Source organism: Heliconius melpomene, chromosome 8, assembly GCF_056956725.1.
Source record: "Heliconius melpomene rosina isolate 202511_hmr_F chromosome 8, ASM5695672v1, whole genome shotgun sequence".
In the NCBI taxonomy this organism is placed as follows: domain Eukaryota; kingdom Metazoa; phylum Arthropoda; class Insecta; order Lepidoptera; family Nymphalidae; genus Heliconius; species Heliconius melpomene.
Genome location: NC_140396.1, coordinates 5,032,410 through 5,049,587, shown reverse-complemented (window position 1 = coordinate 5,049,587; position 17,178 = coordinate 5,032,410). Strand labels below are relative to the sequence as shown.

The 17,178-nt window shown below is 32.3% G+C and overlaps 1 protein-coding gene across 1 annotated transcript; it reads right to left on the bottom strand.

Moving 5' to 3' along the window:
- Nucleotides 1–8,190: 8,190 nt before the first annotated feature.
- LOC146536810 (nose resistant to fluoxetine protein 6-like) lies at nt 8,191–17,178 on the bottom strand. Its single transcript, XM_085189508.1, has 13 exons — nt 16,849–17,178; nt 16,524–16,747; nt 16,185–16,399; nt 15,865–15,950; nt 15,601–15,782; nt 14,548–14,699; nt 13,640–13,808; nt 12,939–13,132; nt 10,999–11,146; nt 10,191–10,374; nt 9,706–9,848; nt 9,228–9,337; nt 8,191–8,854 (listed from the first exon to the last, which is right to left on the bottom strand). Exons 1-13 carry the CDS (start codon nt 17,165–17,167, stop codon nt 8,716–8,718), a joined length of 2,265 nt encoding a protein of 754 aa, XP_085045634.1. The 5' UTR covers nt 17,168–17,178; the 3' UTR covers nt 8,191–8,715.

The following is a 17,178-nucleotide window of genomic DNA, read 5'->3' as shown; positions in this document are numbered from 1 at the left end:
TAATATCAAGGCCGATACCTTTCCCAGTTACCACCGGGCCCAGCGTGGAAGATGGGGAAATGTCTTTGAAAATTTCAAGTCGCACATGCACAATGTGTGTTTGGTAAACATTTTACTCGTAATGCACATGTATTTTTTTATTTAATGACATCGCTGATTTTTTTTTTCATTTTGATGTTCACTCCATTGCAATTGTTACCATTGTATCGTTTTACCTAAATCCTTGCGGGTGAAGCCATAGGACCCTAAATCAGAAATATGAAACCCGAAAAAACATTATTAGTACATAAAGCTTTATATATATTTTATAAATATCATTAACATATTTTATTACTGTTTTGTAATTATAACTAAGATATGCAAGTTTTTTCTTTAAATAATTCAATGTCTAAAGGTATAAATAATTAACAATTGATTTTAGCTTCACGCTTCAGTATCTACATCCAGTATAGCTGTAACCAGGGTACGCTGAGAGAACCTAGTGAAAAAATATTATGTTCTCCGTTTTCCGGCCAAATCGAGACATGATCGTATCACAGCAAGGAAATGAAAATAATTCACTGCTCTGAGTGGGATTTAAACCCGAAAACGTCTGACCCATTGCACCACGATTGATGTTTTGACATAAAATATATTTTTAATATTTTGAATTTTCACGAGAATTAGGATAACAAAGGAAGTTGGTACTTTCGGTTCTCATAAAATCAGGATGCGGCATTTTAGTGTCGCAATAACTGTCGCATGCCCAAAAATTGGCACCAACCCTTACTTACATTTCTATAAACCATCCAATTGCGCGACCCTTACTGAGGTTGAGTAAGATATCTTAGAAATAAAAATCCTTTTTACTATCTACTCTTTAAAAAATAAATAAATCAGCTTCATGCTGTACCCCGCACACAGCAGGGTAGGCAGAGGGAACCTAGTCTTAAGACATTCCGTTCCCCACTTTCTGCCGAATTCTGGAGGCATTGCGCGTTGAGTGGCAGAACTCAACGCCGCGCTTTACCTCGACACCAGAGCGAAGAAATGGAAATATAAACGTAAATAAATATTTCACTTCCTCGAGTGGGATCGAACCCACAACCATGGCGTTACAGTCACATCCTTGTGCCGCTGCGCCACGAGGGCCTACTTCTACTATTTACAGTATGAATTAATGTTTATTGTTAGAATTACGAAAAAAAAAAAAAAATAAACGATAGCTTTTTTCACCTGTTGCATAGTTTTGTGTTTTTACTATATATCCTAAATCAAGAAAATTAAATATTTATTTAAAATTTATATTTTCATTTCTGCGCTCTGGTGTTGCAAAGCGAGGCGTTTAATTCCGCCGCTCAACACGCAATGGCTTCAGAATTCGGCGGAAAACAGAGTGTCTTAACATTAGATTTCTCTCTGTCTACCCTGCTGTGTTCGGAATATAGTGCGACAAGTACAGACAAAATATCAGTCAGGTTGAACTTTTATGAAGCAACGGCCGTTCCAATTTAATATACTAGCGTTAGGCGCTATCCTAATGACATACCTCACTAAATATAATGAACAATATATAATACAACTAATGAACATAACTAAAATCCTATATAAAACTAGTCTATGAACAGCAAAACAAGATGGCTGCTCGTCCACTCGTGTACATTTTCAAATCACATTTAGAGTGAAGCGTCAATAAACAATTTTTTATCTGTGGGCGGGTTTGGGGATGTTGAGGACGGTCGATAGAGACTACGTCCGCCTACGCCTCCACGCCACCCCCCTCCCAGCCTCCCCTGACCTACATAGGGATGGGAATACGCACGCGTAATACGCACACACAGTCACAGATTATGAAACGATGGGATGTATCTCTCGGTACAGCCTAATCCGTTCATTATGCATAGGTTATTATAATATATATATATTTTTAAGCGATATAAGTTTTTGGTTCCGGTTATGTGTAAGTAGTATATAACATTGTATAAAATTGCAAAAAAACATTGTCATAAATACTTTGATTGTATGGTATAAAATAAAAAAAATATAATTAATAATTATGTAAAATATTAATTTGTTTCTTAAATAACATAAATAAAATACTGACAAACGTAGACGTACATGCGTTTAAAAATAATAATTATAAAATATATTGACAGTTAGAAATAAAAATATGTATACTGTAAACAAGAAGATTGAAGTACTTGAAGATTTACTAACAAAGCGTTGCTAGGCGACCCCATGACAAAATATTATCTATGTTCCTATAAAAAAAATGTCTTAATTTATTATATCTGTATAAACGTATTCTTTTTTATACGTGTAAAAACCCTGTCTATTTATGAAAAGTAGTTTTAATCTATTGTAACAAGGAAAAGCAATTGCATCACTTGAAGATTATCTGTGGTAGGTTTGTATGCAATTCGACCAGTCATTGGGTGTTGAGAAACAAAGGAAATATCATGGAGGTATTTTAGTCGTAACTGATCCCGCACCTATGTTTTGTCAAATCCCTACAGAGCTTCGATGGCATAGTAATAGCTAAAACTAAAAATATATAGAAAGATACAAAGTGAGGCCCGTCGTGAAGCCAGGGTGACAAAAGTGTGACTGTAACACCGACTGGTTGTGGGTTCGAGGAGGATGAAATATTTATTTAAATATATATTTCCATTTCTTCGCTCTGGAGTCGAGGCAAAGCGCGGCGTTGAATTCTGCCATTCAACACGCAATGCCTCCAGAGTTCGGCAGAAAGTGGGGAACAGAATGTCTTAACTCTTAACTAGGTTCTCTCTGCCTGCCCTATTTTGTGCGGGATACAGCGTGAAGCTTTTATTTTCTTTTATTCAAAGTGAGGAGCATGGAAGAGAAGAAAAAGATTACTTAAGATTACTTTGTTTTTTTAAATTTAATAAAAATAGTTTTATTTTAGTTTTCTAATTAATATTAATAATAGCTTTCTTAATAGTAGTATCCAAGCAACAAATACAGAACTTTAAATACAAATAAAACTTTACACCGTAAGTTAATAAAAGTAATGTTAACAAATGTACTAAAAGAAATCTACTTTATGTATGTTCATTTAACAATTGAAATATATAAAAAGTATGTAGGTATATTTATTGTTTTTTTCTTAAAAAGTCATTGTTATGAAATTTGGTATTAAAACAGAATGGTTGAAATAATATGGTTATTATATTTTACATTTATTACATTAGTTTTAGTATGATGTCTTTGTCTATTGATAAAATTCAAAAAGAATTAAACTTATAAGCACCGACCTATTTTTGTTATAATATCCCATAATCACCTGAAGTTTTAATTTTAATATAGGGCATCTAGAAATAGAATCTTTTGCGATACCATACCGATATTATGTTTCGACCTTCATCTACCTGTAACCGCTTCCGGATATCAGATGTTATCTTATGCTCGTCGCATTATCTTGCTAGTATATGAAAATAACAAGCAAGGCAAGCTGTTATAGATGTTTTTTTTTCAAATTAAAGTATAGCTGATTCACACTGTATTCCGCACACAGCAGGATAGGCAGAGGGCACCTAGTGTTAAGACACTCCGCTTCCCATCTATATATATAAAATCGAAAGGTCACTCACTCATCACGAAATCTCAGAAACTACAAGTGCTAGGAATCTGAAATTTTGCATAGGAGTTACTTATAGGACGTAGGTGCTCGCTAAGACGGGAATTTGCAATATTCGATTTCTAAGAGGTTGTTTTTGGGGTCGAAAGTTTGTATGAAACTTCGTTACTACAAATGCTAGGAGTCTCAAATTTTGCATGGACGTCACTTATAGGACATAGGCACTCATGGAGACAGAAATTAATAATAACGTAGTTCACGCGGGGAAACTCGCGGGTGGGCCGCTAGTATTTTAAAAAAGCTACTATATATTAATTTTAGTAATTATTATAATAATGAACTAATAACCATTGAAGTCATTAAATTTAATAACAATTTTTAGAAGTATTCATTAATTCAGATTGGTACAAAAATAATAGTGTAGTTTAAGCAGGCGAAGCCGCGAGCGGTTGGCTAGTTTCTTAATAAACATATAGCAACAGATATTTTTACATGAAAAACTATTCCTCTAGACACATTTGCAATTCGAAATCTTAATAAACCAAAGATACAAACCGGTTTTTAACACACAAAAACTATTAGATTATTCAGTTCTTAGTCGTCTGGATGTTTCATGATAATCGCTTTATAATTTGTTGGTAATACATGAAATGGTGTCTGGAGTCCGAAATTAGTTATTTATGTGTTATAATTATAATTTATGTTATTACTTTTGGAATATAGTTTAATTATATTGTATAAATATATTAATTTAGTTATAGCTATTCCTACAAGACTGGTAAGTAACAAAAAAAGAGCGCGTATAATAATAACATAATTAAATTTTGCAAGATATCTAATATTTAATTTTAGAATTTGATGTTCCTTTTTTGTTTTTGTTTAAGTGTCGAACGGAGGCCGTCATGGCGCAGTGGTAGAGTGTGACTGTAAAAGCTGTAATTTTATGTTCGATTGCTTCTTGAGGTAGTCAATTATTTTCATTTTCCGCTTCAGTAACAAGACAAATCGCGGCATCGACTTTTGCCACTTAATACGTAATGTCTCAAAATTCAATCGGAAAGTGGAGAAAATAATGTCTTGGCAGGATTTACTCTGTCTACTCTGCTATGTCCGGGGTACAACGCGAAGCAAAAAAAGCTAATAAGATATCAAACATTTCTACCAATAATATCTTAATTGAATGATTGAGAAGGTTCGGTTTTTATCCACTTTTAATGATATTTCAATTTAAATTTAGTCTTGAATCCTATAAAAAATCTAATAATAAAACATTAAGCATTATCGTAAGTATATTAGGGGTAGAACTAAGTAATATTTCAATCACGTTATATATATTTATACAAACATAACTACACAACTCCACAGTTTTTATATAGAAAAATCTTTTTGATTAAAAGTGTAAACGTTAAAAAAGTTATGAGGTAACAAACATAAAAAAAAATAAAATAAAATACAGTCGAATTGATAACGTCCTTTTCTTACAGAAGTCGGTTAAAAAAGACTTGAATCCATGATGAGCCTGCTGCCATGTATTCCTCTGGAAATAAAGAATTATCTGTCCAAGTGCACAAGGTTAGATCATTTATCAGAATTACACACATAGCAAGGAGTGACTCGTCCGCGTGCCCCCTGAACCATGCTGGTTTTTTTCTGTATGTCTTTACTTAATTAATAAGGTAAATTTAATTCGTGTAAATATTAAAATTATTAAACAAGGAATTATTATTATTATTTCTATAAACAACAGTACGTATTTACCTATACTTAAAATTTGTAAGTGCTTTGTTGATACAAAGATTGAATTAGTAACCTTCATTGTTAATAAAACGTTGTTAATTTTTCAATTAAAACAATAATTATAATGAAAAGATAGAGACGGATCAAAATATATAATTTGGGTAACGATATACGAGTACTATATTAGTCAATAAAAAAGAAATTTATAAAAAGAGTTTAAGTGGTAAGTGTTTTTCTACAACTTTATTCATAGTCTTAAATACAGAATAACATTTAAGAAGTTATATATGGTCACGTTCGAAAACCATTATCATTGAAATGAACTGAAGTTTATACATGTGACAGTTGTTGCTGCTTTTTGCGAGGCAAACGAAGCTAAAAACGCTAATTTGTAGCAACCTAAAAATTAAACATAATATAACCTACTAAAAGACGAGATTTAGAACGAAATTTAACCTAGAATTGTAAATTCATTATATTTAAATAAATACTTCAAGCGTCTCGCATAATTCATTTGCATATTTCATCTCGTGATTGATTAAAATGTTATTACCTACTAGAATTTACATAACCAAACTTTTAATATAAACAATATACATACTTATTGAATTAATGTATTTATTGTTAATCCCATTAAGAGTGAGCCTTTCATTACAATAAAATACATACAAAATTATGCGCAGCTGGGTCGATATGTTATATATTACGTAACCCTACCTTTGTTTTCAAGCCTTATTACAAAATCTTAATACACTAGACACAAAAATCTTCCAAACTGTTTGTTCGGACGATTAACGCTATGACATGAGGCACGTACGGTAGAAGCGTTCTCATAATTTCCACGACTACCGCATAAATATACCTAATTTAGCTTTATTTTGCAAATACCATCAAAATAAACAAGCCGACAGTGGTTTATTTATATCCGAAATACCAAACTGTAGATTCGTGTCGTGAATCGCGATAGAATAGAGCAACGAGCGTCAGCATACCCATACATATCTATCTACTTATCTATCTATGAATAATACAGTGTGATTACAAACATTATCCAATCGATGCGATACTTGCGTTGCAGGTAGGGCGTTGTTGGCGAAAATTACATATAATTAATAGTTTAAAGTTACCTTTATATGTGTAGGGCGTCGCAGGGGGTGCACTCGCGGTGTACTGCGCATTTACCCTTATAGAATTAGTTTCGAGAAAGAGGGCATGGCACAAAGGAGACTTGCCGACGCGGCGGCGCGCGGCAGAATCGCGCGGCCTCGACCTTGGCCGTCAAACCGGCGCATGCGCCCCGCGCCCCCCGCGGCTCCGGCCCCGGCTATTATGTCATTATGTTTTCTGCTGTTATGTTGCCAAACAGAGAGCTGCTCTGCCGAATGATGACTGCTGGACGATGTTCTGGATATATTTTGGATTGCGAGCGTTTTTCATATTTTGCATAAATATATCGTAGATCATTTTCTTACTGGTGTTCTGTATTTATAAATTATGCTAAGCTAAATACCTATTTGTCAATAAAATTGTACCCATATGTTTGTTTTAACCTGTATTTAGATACTTCTTTGTTTTCTAGCTATGTATAGATTAGTTATTTAGAATTTTATATATAGGTTAAAGTTAAGACTTTCCTTAACAACTTAAATAGGTATAAACCATTTGACTGAATTCTTTTTTTTAACGCCTTTAAAAGTAGATTCTAGGTAGATAAGCACTTAACCATAGGATTAAATCTATATTTTTAAGCAATAGATATTGCTTTATTAGGTGCTTCGATAAATAAAAAAATAATACATATTATTCTGTACTATTTACAAACTACCGTCCGTTAGATAATTTGTTTCTATTCTACCACACTTTAGTATACTATTTATTAGGGTAAATTAAATTTTTATGTTATATACTTAGTTATTATTACTAAATAAATAAAATAAATAATTTATTTAATTCTCAAATCTATATTAAACACGTCATCTGTACTTAACAAGCACACACATATCTACTTACAGTATGCAATACGTCTATGTTCTATGGCACCATAACATAATGAATTCTAATAATAATGCTAACATCACGCGGCAGGTTAAATGACGTAATATCGTTGATTTACCTGTAAGATGCACGAAGATAAATTAATTTGTTGACTTTTATTTAATATACTCAGTTATTATTTTTGTTAATTGCTACTTATATTAAAATTAATAATTAACGAATATGTGCTATTTAATACTAAAACAAAATAATGTTCTTTATTTAATATCTTTTTTTTTATTGTTGTATACAAGAAAATATTAAATTCATACTAATCAATATTTTACTATTAATATTATTATACCTAAAATTAAGAAAAAAGTATGTTTATTATTAACTTTATAATCTATAAAATCATAAAGTGCCATCTACATTTTTGCAACGCAAATTAAAATACTATTAAGTATGCCTCATTGGACTGCATTCATTCATGAACCCTTCGGCATGCTGACTCAGTAAGTTCGTATTTAAAAGATAGATGGCGCTTTAGAATGTTTTATATAATAATATTAACAGATTACTAAAATATATCGGAGAAAAAAAAAACAGTTTAAAAATATATCCAAATTGGCAGGATTTAAAATTGGCACTTAGTAAAAAAAAACTATGCTTATATTTAAAACTTTATTCTACTTTCATTAGTTTTTGTTTTAGAAATTACAGTAAAATAGAGAAAAAATACAGTAAAATAGAAAATTGGCATTCACAGTACTATTCTTAACTGAATCTTTTTTATTGATTTTGACAAGATATTAAGGATTTGGTGTATATTAATTCTTAATAGAGAATAAACGTTTATTGCTTATTTTTAAAACATTTGTATACATCAGAAAAACTATATTATTAAAAAAAAATTCTTAACGTAGATACTATATATGACGAGGATGAGGAACTACTTATTTAAAAAATATAACAATTTGCACCTTAATAAAAAATAAAATAAAGAGACAGATTTTTTGTAAAATAAAAACAAACAATTTTTTTAACTGCCAATATAAAAGAAACAGGTAGAGCTTTTCTTTTTTTAGTATAATTTTAGTGATATTAACTTTTAATTTACAAATAGATACTTATGCCAATTATTTTCATTTTTTAGGTACACTTCAATTGTGAGGTAGATAGATGCGTCATCAGCTTCTTCATCAATTTTATAGCCAAATAGATAAAACTGTAGGTGGATTGGGTAATATTTTCCATAATAATATGAAAACCTTTCTAGCTATAGCATTCAAATGAAAACATAAAAGATGGCGATTGGAAATAGCTTTATAAAATATACATAACTAATATCTCTTCACTTCGTTAATTCTACGGAACTGTTCCAAGAAAATATTTTTAATTTCCCTGCTCGTTCATTATTAGTTCTACATTTTTGAAGAAATTACTTGAAGAGTCGGTTGAAGGTTGTCTTCTATATATCCATTATTTGTTCTGCAACCGTCAGTCGGACTTGGAACTTCTGTACTTTTTTCTGTACTTTCGTTATCTTGTTGCTTTCGTTTTCTGTTTACAGAAATAATATTTATTAGAAATAACCGAATATGTTTTTATGATAATATTAATTCAAAAGTTCAGAATTCACAATTTACGTGATATGACTATTTATTTCTAAAAATATAATAATTTTACTATATAGGTTAGTAGCGCAGGGGCACAAATGTGTGACTGCAAACGCGATGGTTTGTGGGTTCGGTTCCTACTCGAGGAAATATTATGCCTCTTGAATTTGGTGGAAAGTGAGGAACAGAAGTTTTTCTGTCCTGAATCCTGCTACGTGCGGGATCCAGCGTAGAGCTAAAAAACATAAATAACTAATGATTAAAGAATTTGATTTGAAAATATTTTTAAATTAATAATTATTTAATTAAAACTTTACCTGGGCCCAAAACATATATTGATTAAATTGATGAGCGGAGCTTCTGCTATGAGCCATAAGATAAGTGCAAACAAGCATCCTTGACAAATGATACCAAGAGAAGATGTTATCTGTGAAGAATATTACATAAATATGTATTTTTTTTTTTTTTCAGCTTCACGCTGTATCCCGCACATAGCAGGATTGGTAGAGGGAACTTAGTGTTAAGACACTCTGTTTACTCCGACAACTCAACGCCGTGATTTTGCCTTTTTACAAGAGGAAAGAAATGATATTATTCTACCGAGTGGGAATCAAACCCACAACCATCATTACAGTCACATGCTTCTATCATGTTATTCTTACATAGTAGGTCTAGGTATAGAAAGTAAGAGAAAAGCTTTAAAGCGATGAGTTTCAAGAAGAATTCGGAGGAAAATGAGAAACAGAGTAACTTAAAACTGGGTTCCCTCTGCCTTCCCTACTGTAAAAAACTTACAATATTATTATAGTCGTGATGCTGTAGATTCCTCGTGACGTACACGTTGCGTGCTATTAATAAGGTGTGAATTAGGTAGAGACCATACGAAAGTCGGCTCAATGGCACCCAAGGGTACCAACTTAACAAGCCTTTTATGATTGCTGGAAATTAAAATATATAATTAAAATTATTATATAATATATATAATAAATATTATTATATAATTAATATCATTAAGTTTAACAGTTAAAATTCGTTAGTGAAATATATAGTCCGATTTAGTTTTAAATTATTTTTCCCCTCCTTTTTCTAAAATTTTGATTTCATCTTCATGCATATCCCGCATGTAGAGGGGTAGACAGAGCAGAGCTTTTCTCCGTTTACTGCTTAATTTCGCAGAGTACTTGGTTATCTCTCCCTTTAAATTTATTATTTTATTCATTCAGAAGCTAATTGCTTTAGTGTAATATACATAAATGTATGTATCTGTTATATATACTTACGTACGTGCCCTAAAGAGCAGCACATAATAAGTAGAGTAAGAGAGCACGCCCAGACTGGCCGGTTGACAGCAGCATAGATAGCACTCTCTAATGCGTTGTAACTTCGCCATAGAAATATTGGTCCCGTGAATATTATTACGCACATCATTACAATGCTTAAAAGAGCTCCCACTGTTGACCATTTCTGTAAGAGATATTACAGAAAGTTATGAAATATCAATAACTTTTAATTTTCGCGAAATATCAATTCATTGACGTAGTCAGTCCAATTCGTTTTAGTAGATCGTTTATTCATTTATTTTTTCAGCTTCACGTTGAATCCTGCATGTAGTAAGGTGCAGAGGGAACCCAGTGTTAAGACACTCCGTTCCTTACTCTCCGCCGAATTTCAAGGCATTTCGTATCGAGTAGAGGCATCGCCGAACGCAACGTCGCGCTTTGCATAGTTACCAGAGCAAAAGAAATTAAAATTTTAATAAATAAATATTCTTTCCCCCTAATGGGTATCGAACCCACAAACATCGCGTTTACAGTCACATGCTTGCGCCATTTTGCCATGGCGGCCTCAGTTCCAATTCTTAAACGGCCTAGTCCAATTATACTTATAATTATGTAATAGATTAATATCGCTGTATCCCTAACGGAGCGCCAAACTCTACGGTCTCTGTATACCTCTTTCTCCTCATCCACTATCGCCAACCTCCTCTTACCTGCCCTCTGAGGATCCTTATTCTTAACGCCCTAAAAGCTTTAAATCGAATAGTAGAAGTAATTAACTTATAATTATTATTAATACATAGAATCTTACCTGTGGTATTTTCTTATAAGTGTTTGAATTAGAGCAATATATAAACACATAGGCGGCAAAGAAGCCGATCAAATATGTAGCATAGCGGGTGTGGCTCTTGATGTAAGTCATGTGGAACTGCAGAGGACCACGTGGGTTCGAAACGAAACTAAAATATAGAAAAATAGATAATTTATAATTTCCATAAATAAGCTTATTGTTCTAATAAGAATAATTACAAAGAAATAAATATATGCAATTATTATGACTTGTTTTAATTTAATTTACTTAGTTGTTAATTTGTTTTTTTTTATTTAGACAAGGACATAAATGTTGAGGTAACTTTTAATTTGGCATATTAAAGTAATGAAGTTCTATTAACTAAAAGTCTTTGAGAAATCCATATTTAATAAATCTCCGATTTTGTAATATTTTATAATTATACATCTGTTACAATAATATTTTTTTATTTTCACCCTGTATCGGTAAGAGAGGTACGGGGACCTCGGTGGACCTTCGAAAACAGCGTAACAAAGATACTGGACGAAGGTCACGTAAAAAGCATGTGAACCCCCCCGAAGGCATGTAGGAAGAAGTTGATGATAGTGGGCAAGACAGATATGTAGACACCGTAGCACTTGGCGCTACGTTCCCTCTGACTACCCCTCCAGGGATAAAACGTCAAGCTAGTATGCTACCATAGCATAGTAAGAATATAGAGAAATAAATATCCATAGATTTCAATGACATCGATCATGAAATTACAAAATCATTATGTTTCACGATTAAACAGCAACACGCAACCACTAGCAACAATATTTATGACAATGGCATCTATGGTGCAAAATATGTAAATAAAAACATCATTAAAACTAATTACTAGACGAAATATGATGTAACTTCAACTAGTAGCGTAAGCAATTTTCGCTTTGTTTCATATAATTAATGAAGACTTGCTATGAATCAAAGCGCAATTAGATGAAGTCAGGCGTAAACAATGTACTTATAAGCTATAACAATTGGTTAAGAATTTTCCATAACGGAATAAATAGACAATTTCTTCGCACGCTATGTTTTTGTTTATACTTAAGCCAAATAACTACATATATATAGAACATGTCGGTCGTTATTAATAGCCTCGTCAGTTTCACGTTTTATATAATGTTTTATTTAATTTTATTATTTTTATAGGCAGAGGAAACTTAGGAACTTAGTGTTAAGAGACTCCGGTCCCCTTTAAGAGACTTCTCTTTTCCTCTTTTCGCCAAATTCAGGAGGGAGAGAACTCTATGTCGCGATTAAACGTCATAAGACAAATATATAAAATTATAAAGTGTTTCCAAATTTAAATTCATGCCCTATTTTGCAGGTCGATATGTTTTAACTGAAAGGGGAACGGAAGTGTCTTAATAAGAGCGGAGTAGCGTACCTCTAGATTCCTAGGTTCCCTCCGCCTCCCTTGCTATATGGGAGACACAGCGTAAAGCTAAAAAAATTTATGACTTCCCCATAAATGGTTGTAATTGAAATGAATGTGTAAAATGTAACACGCTACCTGACACGTGATGTTTTAATATCATTTTTAATAGTTCAATGGAAATAAAACTATGATAGATGAGATAGATAAGTGCAAATTTTTAAATACGTTTTACATTTGATTAAGCCATGTAATTATTATATTTAATCTGTTAAAGTAACATATCTTTTCTTTTTTAATACAGAACATACGTTTACATGCCTTGGAGTTTTTATAAAGTATTTTTAATTTTCAAAAGATTATTTACAAAATATATAAAATTGAAATACTTAATACAAATTAATATCTAAATATAATTATGCCTAGTTTTTAGCCTTATCAACAAAAAAATTATTTATAACTGATAATTTTGAGAAAGTTGCAAAAAAGGTACGGACCACGTGTCTTTCGTCCTAATACAAAAAAAAATAATTAAAATACTCACTCATAAGTAAATAATTGTATAGCTGGTAAATTGTAGATATAATTGATGACTCCTGGTGTGATAATGGAAGCTATCGCCAATATTAAAAAGCATGTTTTACCAAGTAGGCGTTGTTTCTTATATAAGTAGTACATTAGTACTGTTATTACAAAGAAATGGAAGTCGCACGGAATATACCAGCTTACCACTAGGCACTGAAATGGAAAAATATGGAATATTTTAATTTTTTTTTATAGAAAAAAAAGGACAAGGCAAACGAGCGTACGGGTCACTTGATGGTGATCATCGCCGCCCACGACCTCGTGCAACACCAGAGGAGCTATATTTTCATTTTTCAGGTAAATTTAAATTAAATGAAAGTTAATTTTAAAGGAAAATTATGTTTTGGGATTTTTTTTTCAAACAATTAATAATAATAAGTATAGAATAGAATTAGAATATAACTATTTTTAAATATATGAGCAAGTGTGTGAGTGTAATCGCGACTGTTTGTGGGTTTGATCCCCGGTTGAGAAAATGAAATATTTATTTAAATTTATATTTTCATTTCTTCGCTCTAGTGTCCAGGCGAAGCGCGGCGTTGAATTCCGCCACCCGATACGCAATTCCCCGGGAATTTGGCAAGTAAGTGGGGAACGGAGTGTCTAAACACTAGGTTCCCTCTGCCCTGAATTGAAATTTTAAATTTTATATGTACTTACAATATTCTCACTATCAATATAATTATTGAGCATCAAAAGGCTGAGCCACCAATTTTTCCGACATTGGTCGGTGTCTCCAGCAATAGCTCTATTCCATAGTGGCCCAGTTCCCGTATACGGAAATACGGCGCAAATATAAAATATTACTATTGCGTATGCTATAGTCAATCTGAAACAACAATTAATTTCAACAACAACAACTACAATTATTAGATCCTAAGTAATATTAATAATTACAGACCTATTTTAGTTTTAATAATTATTGGCAAAGTTATAGAATAGCTACTGAACTCAAGACTATTTAATTATTATTATATGGAAAAATTAGGTTTTAACAATTGTTTTTTCGAATCCTTCATAGAACGGTGTGAAGCAACTCACGGAGATGGCACTTGCAAAATGGCTGGCTTAAATTTAATATTCTCATATTTGAAATTAATTTTAATATTCTTTACATTTGCTTCACTATAAACAATAGAACTCAACTCAACCATTTTTTTTTGTTTGAATTGCACAACACGCTGTATAATAAATAAACTCAACGCTGCCCTTTGCCTCGATCGACACCAGAACGCGGAAATATACATTTCAATAAATATTTTATTGCCTCGAGTCGGAATCGAACCCAGAACCAATCTGTTTAGATTCATATTTTGTGCTTCCGAGCTACGACTGGCCTCGTTGTACTAACAGTTAAGTTTGAACGATTGCTCAAAAAACGTAGAAAAATCAAGCGATTTTAAAATTAACAAAATATTCTTTTTTTAGTGGACAGAGGGATTGTAGTGTTAAGACATTGTGTTCTTGACTTTCCGCCAAATTTTTGAGGTATGACATATTGAGTGGCAGTATTCAACAAACAAAAATAATAAAAAAATAACACTAATATAGTTTTTCCATGACTTTACCTAATATATCGCTTTAGTAGAACGAAGAATATATTCGGCAACCTTTTTAGTCGCAATAGAAACAAACCAGTTAAAAATCCTGAGATGGCAAAATATGAATCTACAACGACATCTTCGTGAAGCGTCAACATCCCTATGACTGTCACTGAATCCTGCAAAATATATGAAAAAAACACTTTAAATAATAAAAAATATAAAGATGAGGAAGAAGAATTGTAATATATAAGGGTGGAATTGTCAGCACCACTTTAAATGAAACCACAGCTTTAACTACTCTATAATATAATTCAGAAAAAAAAATATTCCCAAAAATGAAAAAGTTATTTTTTCAAACAAAATAAATAATAAAATTATCGTTTTAAAATACGTCAACGTCATTTATAAAGTATAACATAGGCACGCACACATTTACCTGTCAAAGCGGCAACGTCGCATACGCATGTGTGCGTCACGCGAAATACAGGTATGGATAAAAATGGTGAAATGAAAAAAAAATCCTACGTCCAAAATGTTGAGGTACCTTGATTAATTTTTTTTAATTCTGGGTTTGAAATATTTCACTCTATATGCAGTTTCAGTAAAAGGAGCGCTGCCTCTTCCACCCTGTATAACATTTTTTCGTTTTCAAATTTTACAATTTTTACATTCTCAAACACAAACAAGGCCTTGCTAGCGCAGGAGAACAGGCGCACTGTAAACGAGACGGTTGTGCGTTCGATTTCTTCGCTCTGGTTAAAAGGTAAAGCGCGGCGTTGAATTCCGCGTTGAAAAAAAAACTCAACACTCAATGTCTCAAAAATTCGGTGAAAAGTGGAAAACGAAAGTGTTTGAACGGGGAATAGATTATCTTAACATTCACATTTCCTGGCACCATCAGCTATACACAGCGTGATGATAGAAAAATATTTAGTAAACAATATATATAAAATCGAGCTCAGTGGCGTGCCATTGGAGAGGCCTATGTCTAGCAGTGGACCAGGACAGGCTGATGGTGATGATGATGATGATGATGATGATGATATATAAAATGAGATGGTAGTATTTTCATCATACCTGGTCCACGGTGTAGCCATTGCTGACTGGTCCTCCATTAATAATACCAAATTGATGTGCCGACACAATAATACACATTGACAGGAATTTTATTCCATAGAGTACGCCTAAACCGTTATCAGATACTTTGAGAAGATCTTTTGCGTTACTTTTTAAGTCAAAAGCTGCAATTGCCCTATACGCTGAAATGTTTATATTTTCGATTATTAAAATCTTCAAAAAATATTAATTAATAATCTTAAAGTAAATAATTTTTGGACTTACTCAGAGTATTTACTTCAGAAATATTAGTTTTATTCTTCACATAAGTGCATATTAGAGTTACTGAAGCTAGGAAGACAGCCATGCCACTGAAAAATATGTGTAAAATATATATTTTATAATTCTATGTTTTTTAGGTCGTTAAATTAATAATTTAGCAAATATTAATAAAGGATTATCAAAGCAATCATGCATGTTTTGGGAATGTAATCTCGTAATGTAATCCTATCTGATATATAAAGCTATTCTGAACACTAAAAAATTTGATCATTGGTCCCTTTGCAATTTTCCTTCTCCAAATTGTAAAATTTGTTACCACTTACATAAATCCATAAAATAAGCCATCATATAACAGTGGTTCATCAACTTTTTGGCATTTCTCTTTCACAGAAATCCGTGCTCGTAATCCTGCAGTACCGAGGTGACTGTGAGACAGTAATACACCCATCAGCCTTTCCACTGAACGAGGGTGACATACTGCTGGCACGCAAGCTGCCCATGTTAACTTGTCGTATGTGCGAAGAAACGTGGATTGAAACTAGAATATTATGCAAGCATTTACTTTATTTATAAAGTTTTCTATGTAATATTTTATGCAAGACTTTCCCTATGTATTTCACAAAAAATAAGAGGTGTCTGAAAATAAAACGTTATTGTCTTACCTCCAAAACATTTAAAGCAGATTGATATGGATCATATGGATTAGATATTCTCTTCTTCACAGTTTTGTCAATTCTTTCCAGTTCTATATCTGCTAAGCAATATTGTGTTCTCAACTCTGGATACTTTTGATACCATGGAGCATTCATGCATTCATCGAAATTGCCAAGATGATATCTGCTACCATAAAGTAAGCCTTGAGGTTGTGATGCTATTGAATCCCAATCTACATAATATATAACCATTAAAAACATTTACTTTCTAAGTACCTGATATGAATAAGTCATAGTTATTAAGATTGTGATAGAAAAGCATTGTAAAGCTTACCCCAAACAGACCATAGGGTGAAATTCTGCAAATTGTGAAGGAGAAGCAGCGTTTTATGTAAGCATGGTAACTCTTCATCCGTCCAATTTTGATTCTTCAAAGCAAACAAGACATCGTCCAAATAAATTCGAGATTCGTTCATGTCGACCGTTTTTCGTAATTGTTTTTTCTTTTCCTCATAATTATCATTTGAAAAATTTTGTGCTTGAATTTCTTTTGGTGGTAATGTGGTTAAATCTAATCTCTTCGTAGAAGATGTCAAATTACATTTTACACTATCAATAACTAATATTACAGCGATAATTAATTCGAGTTGCATCGTATATCTTC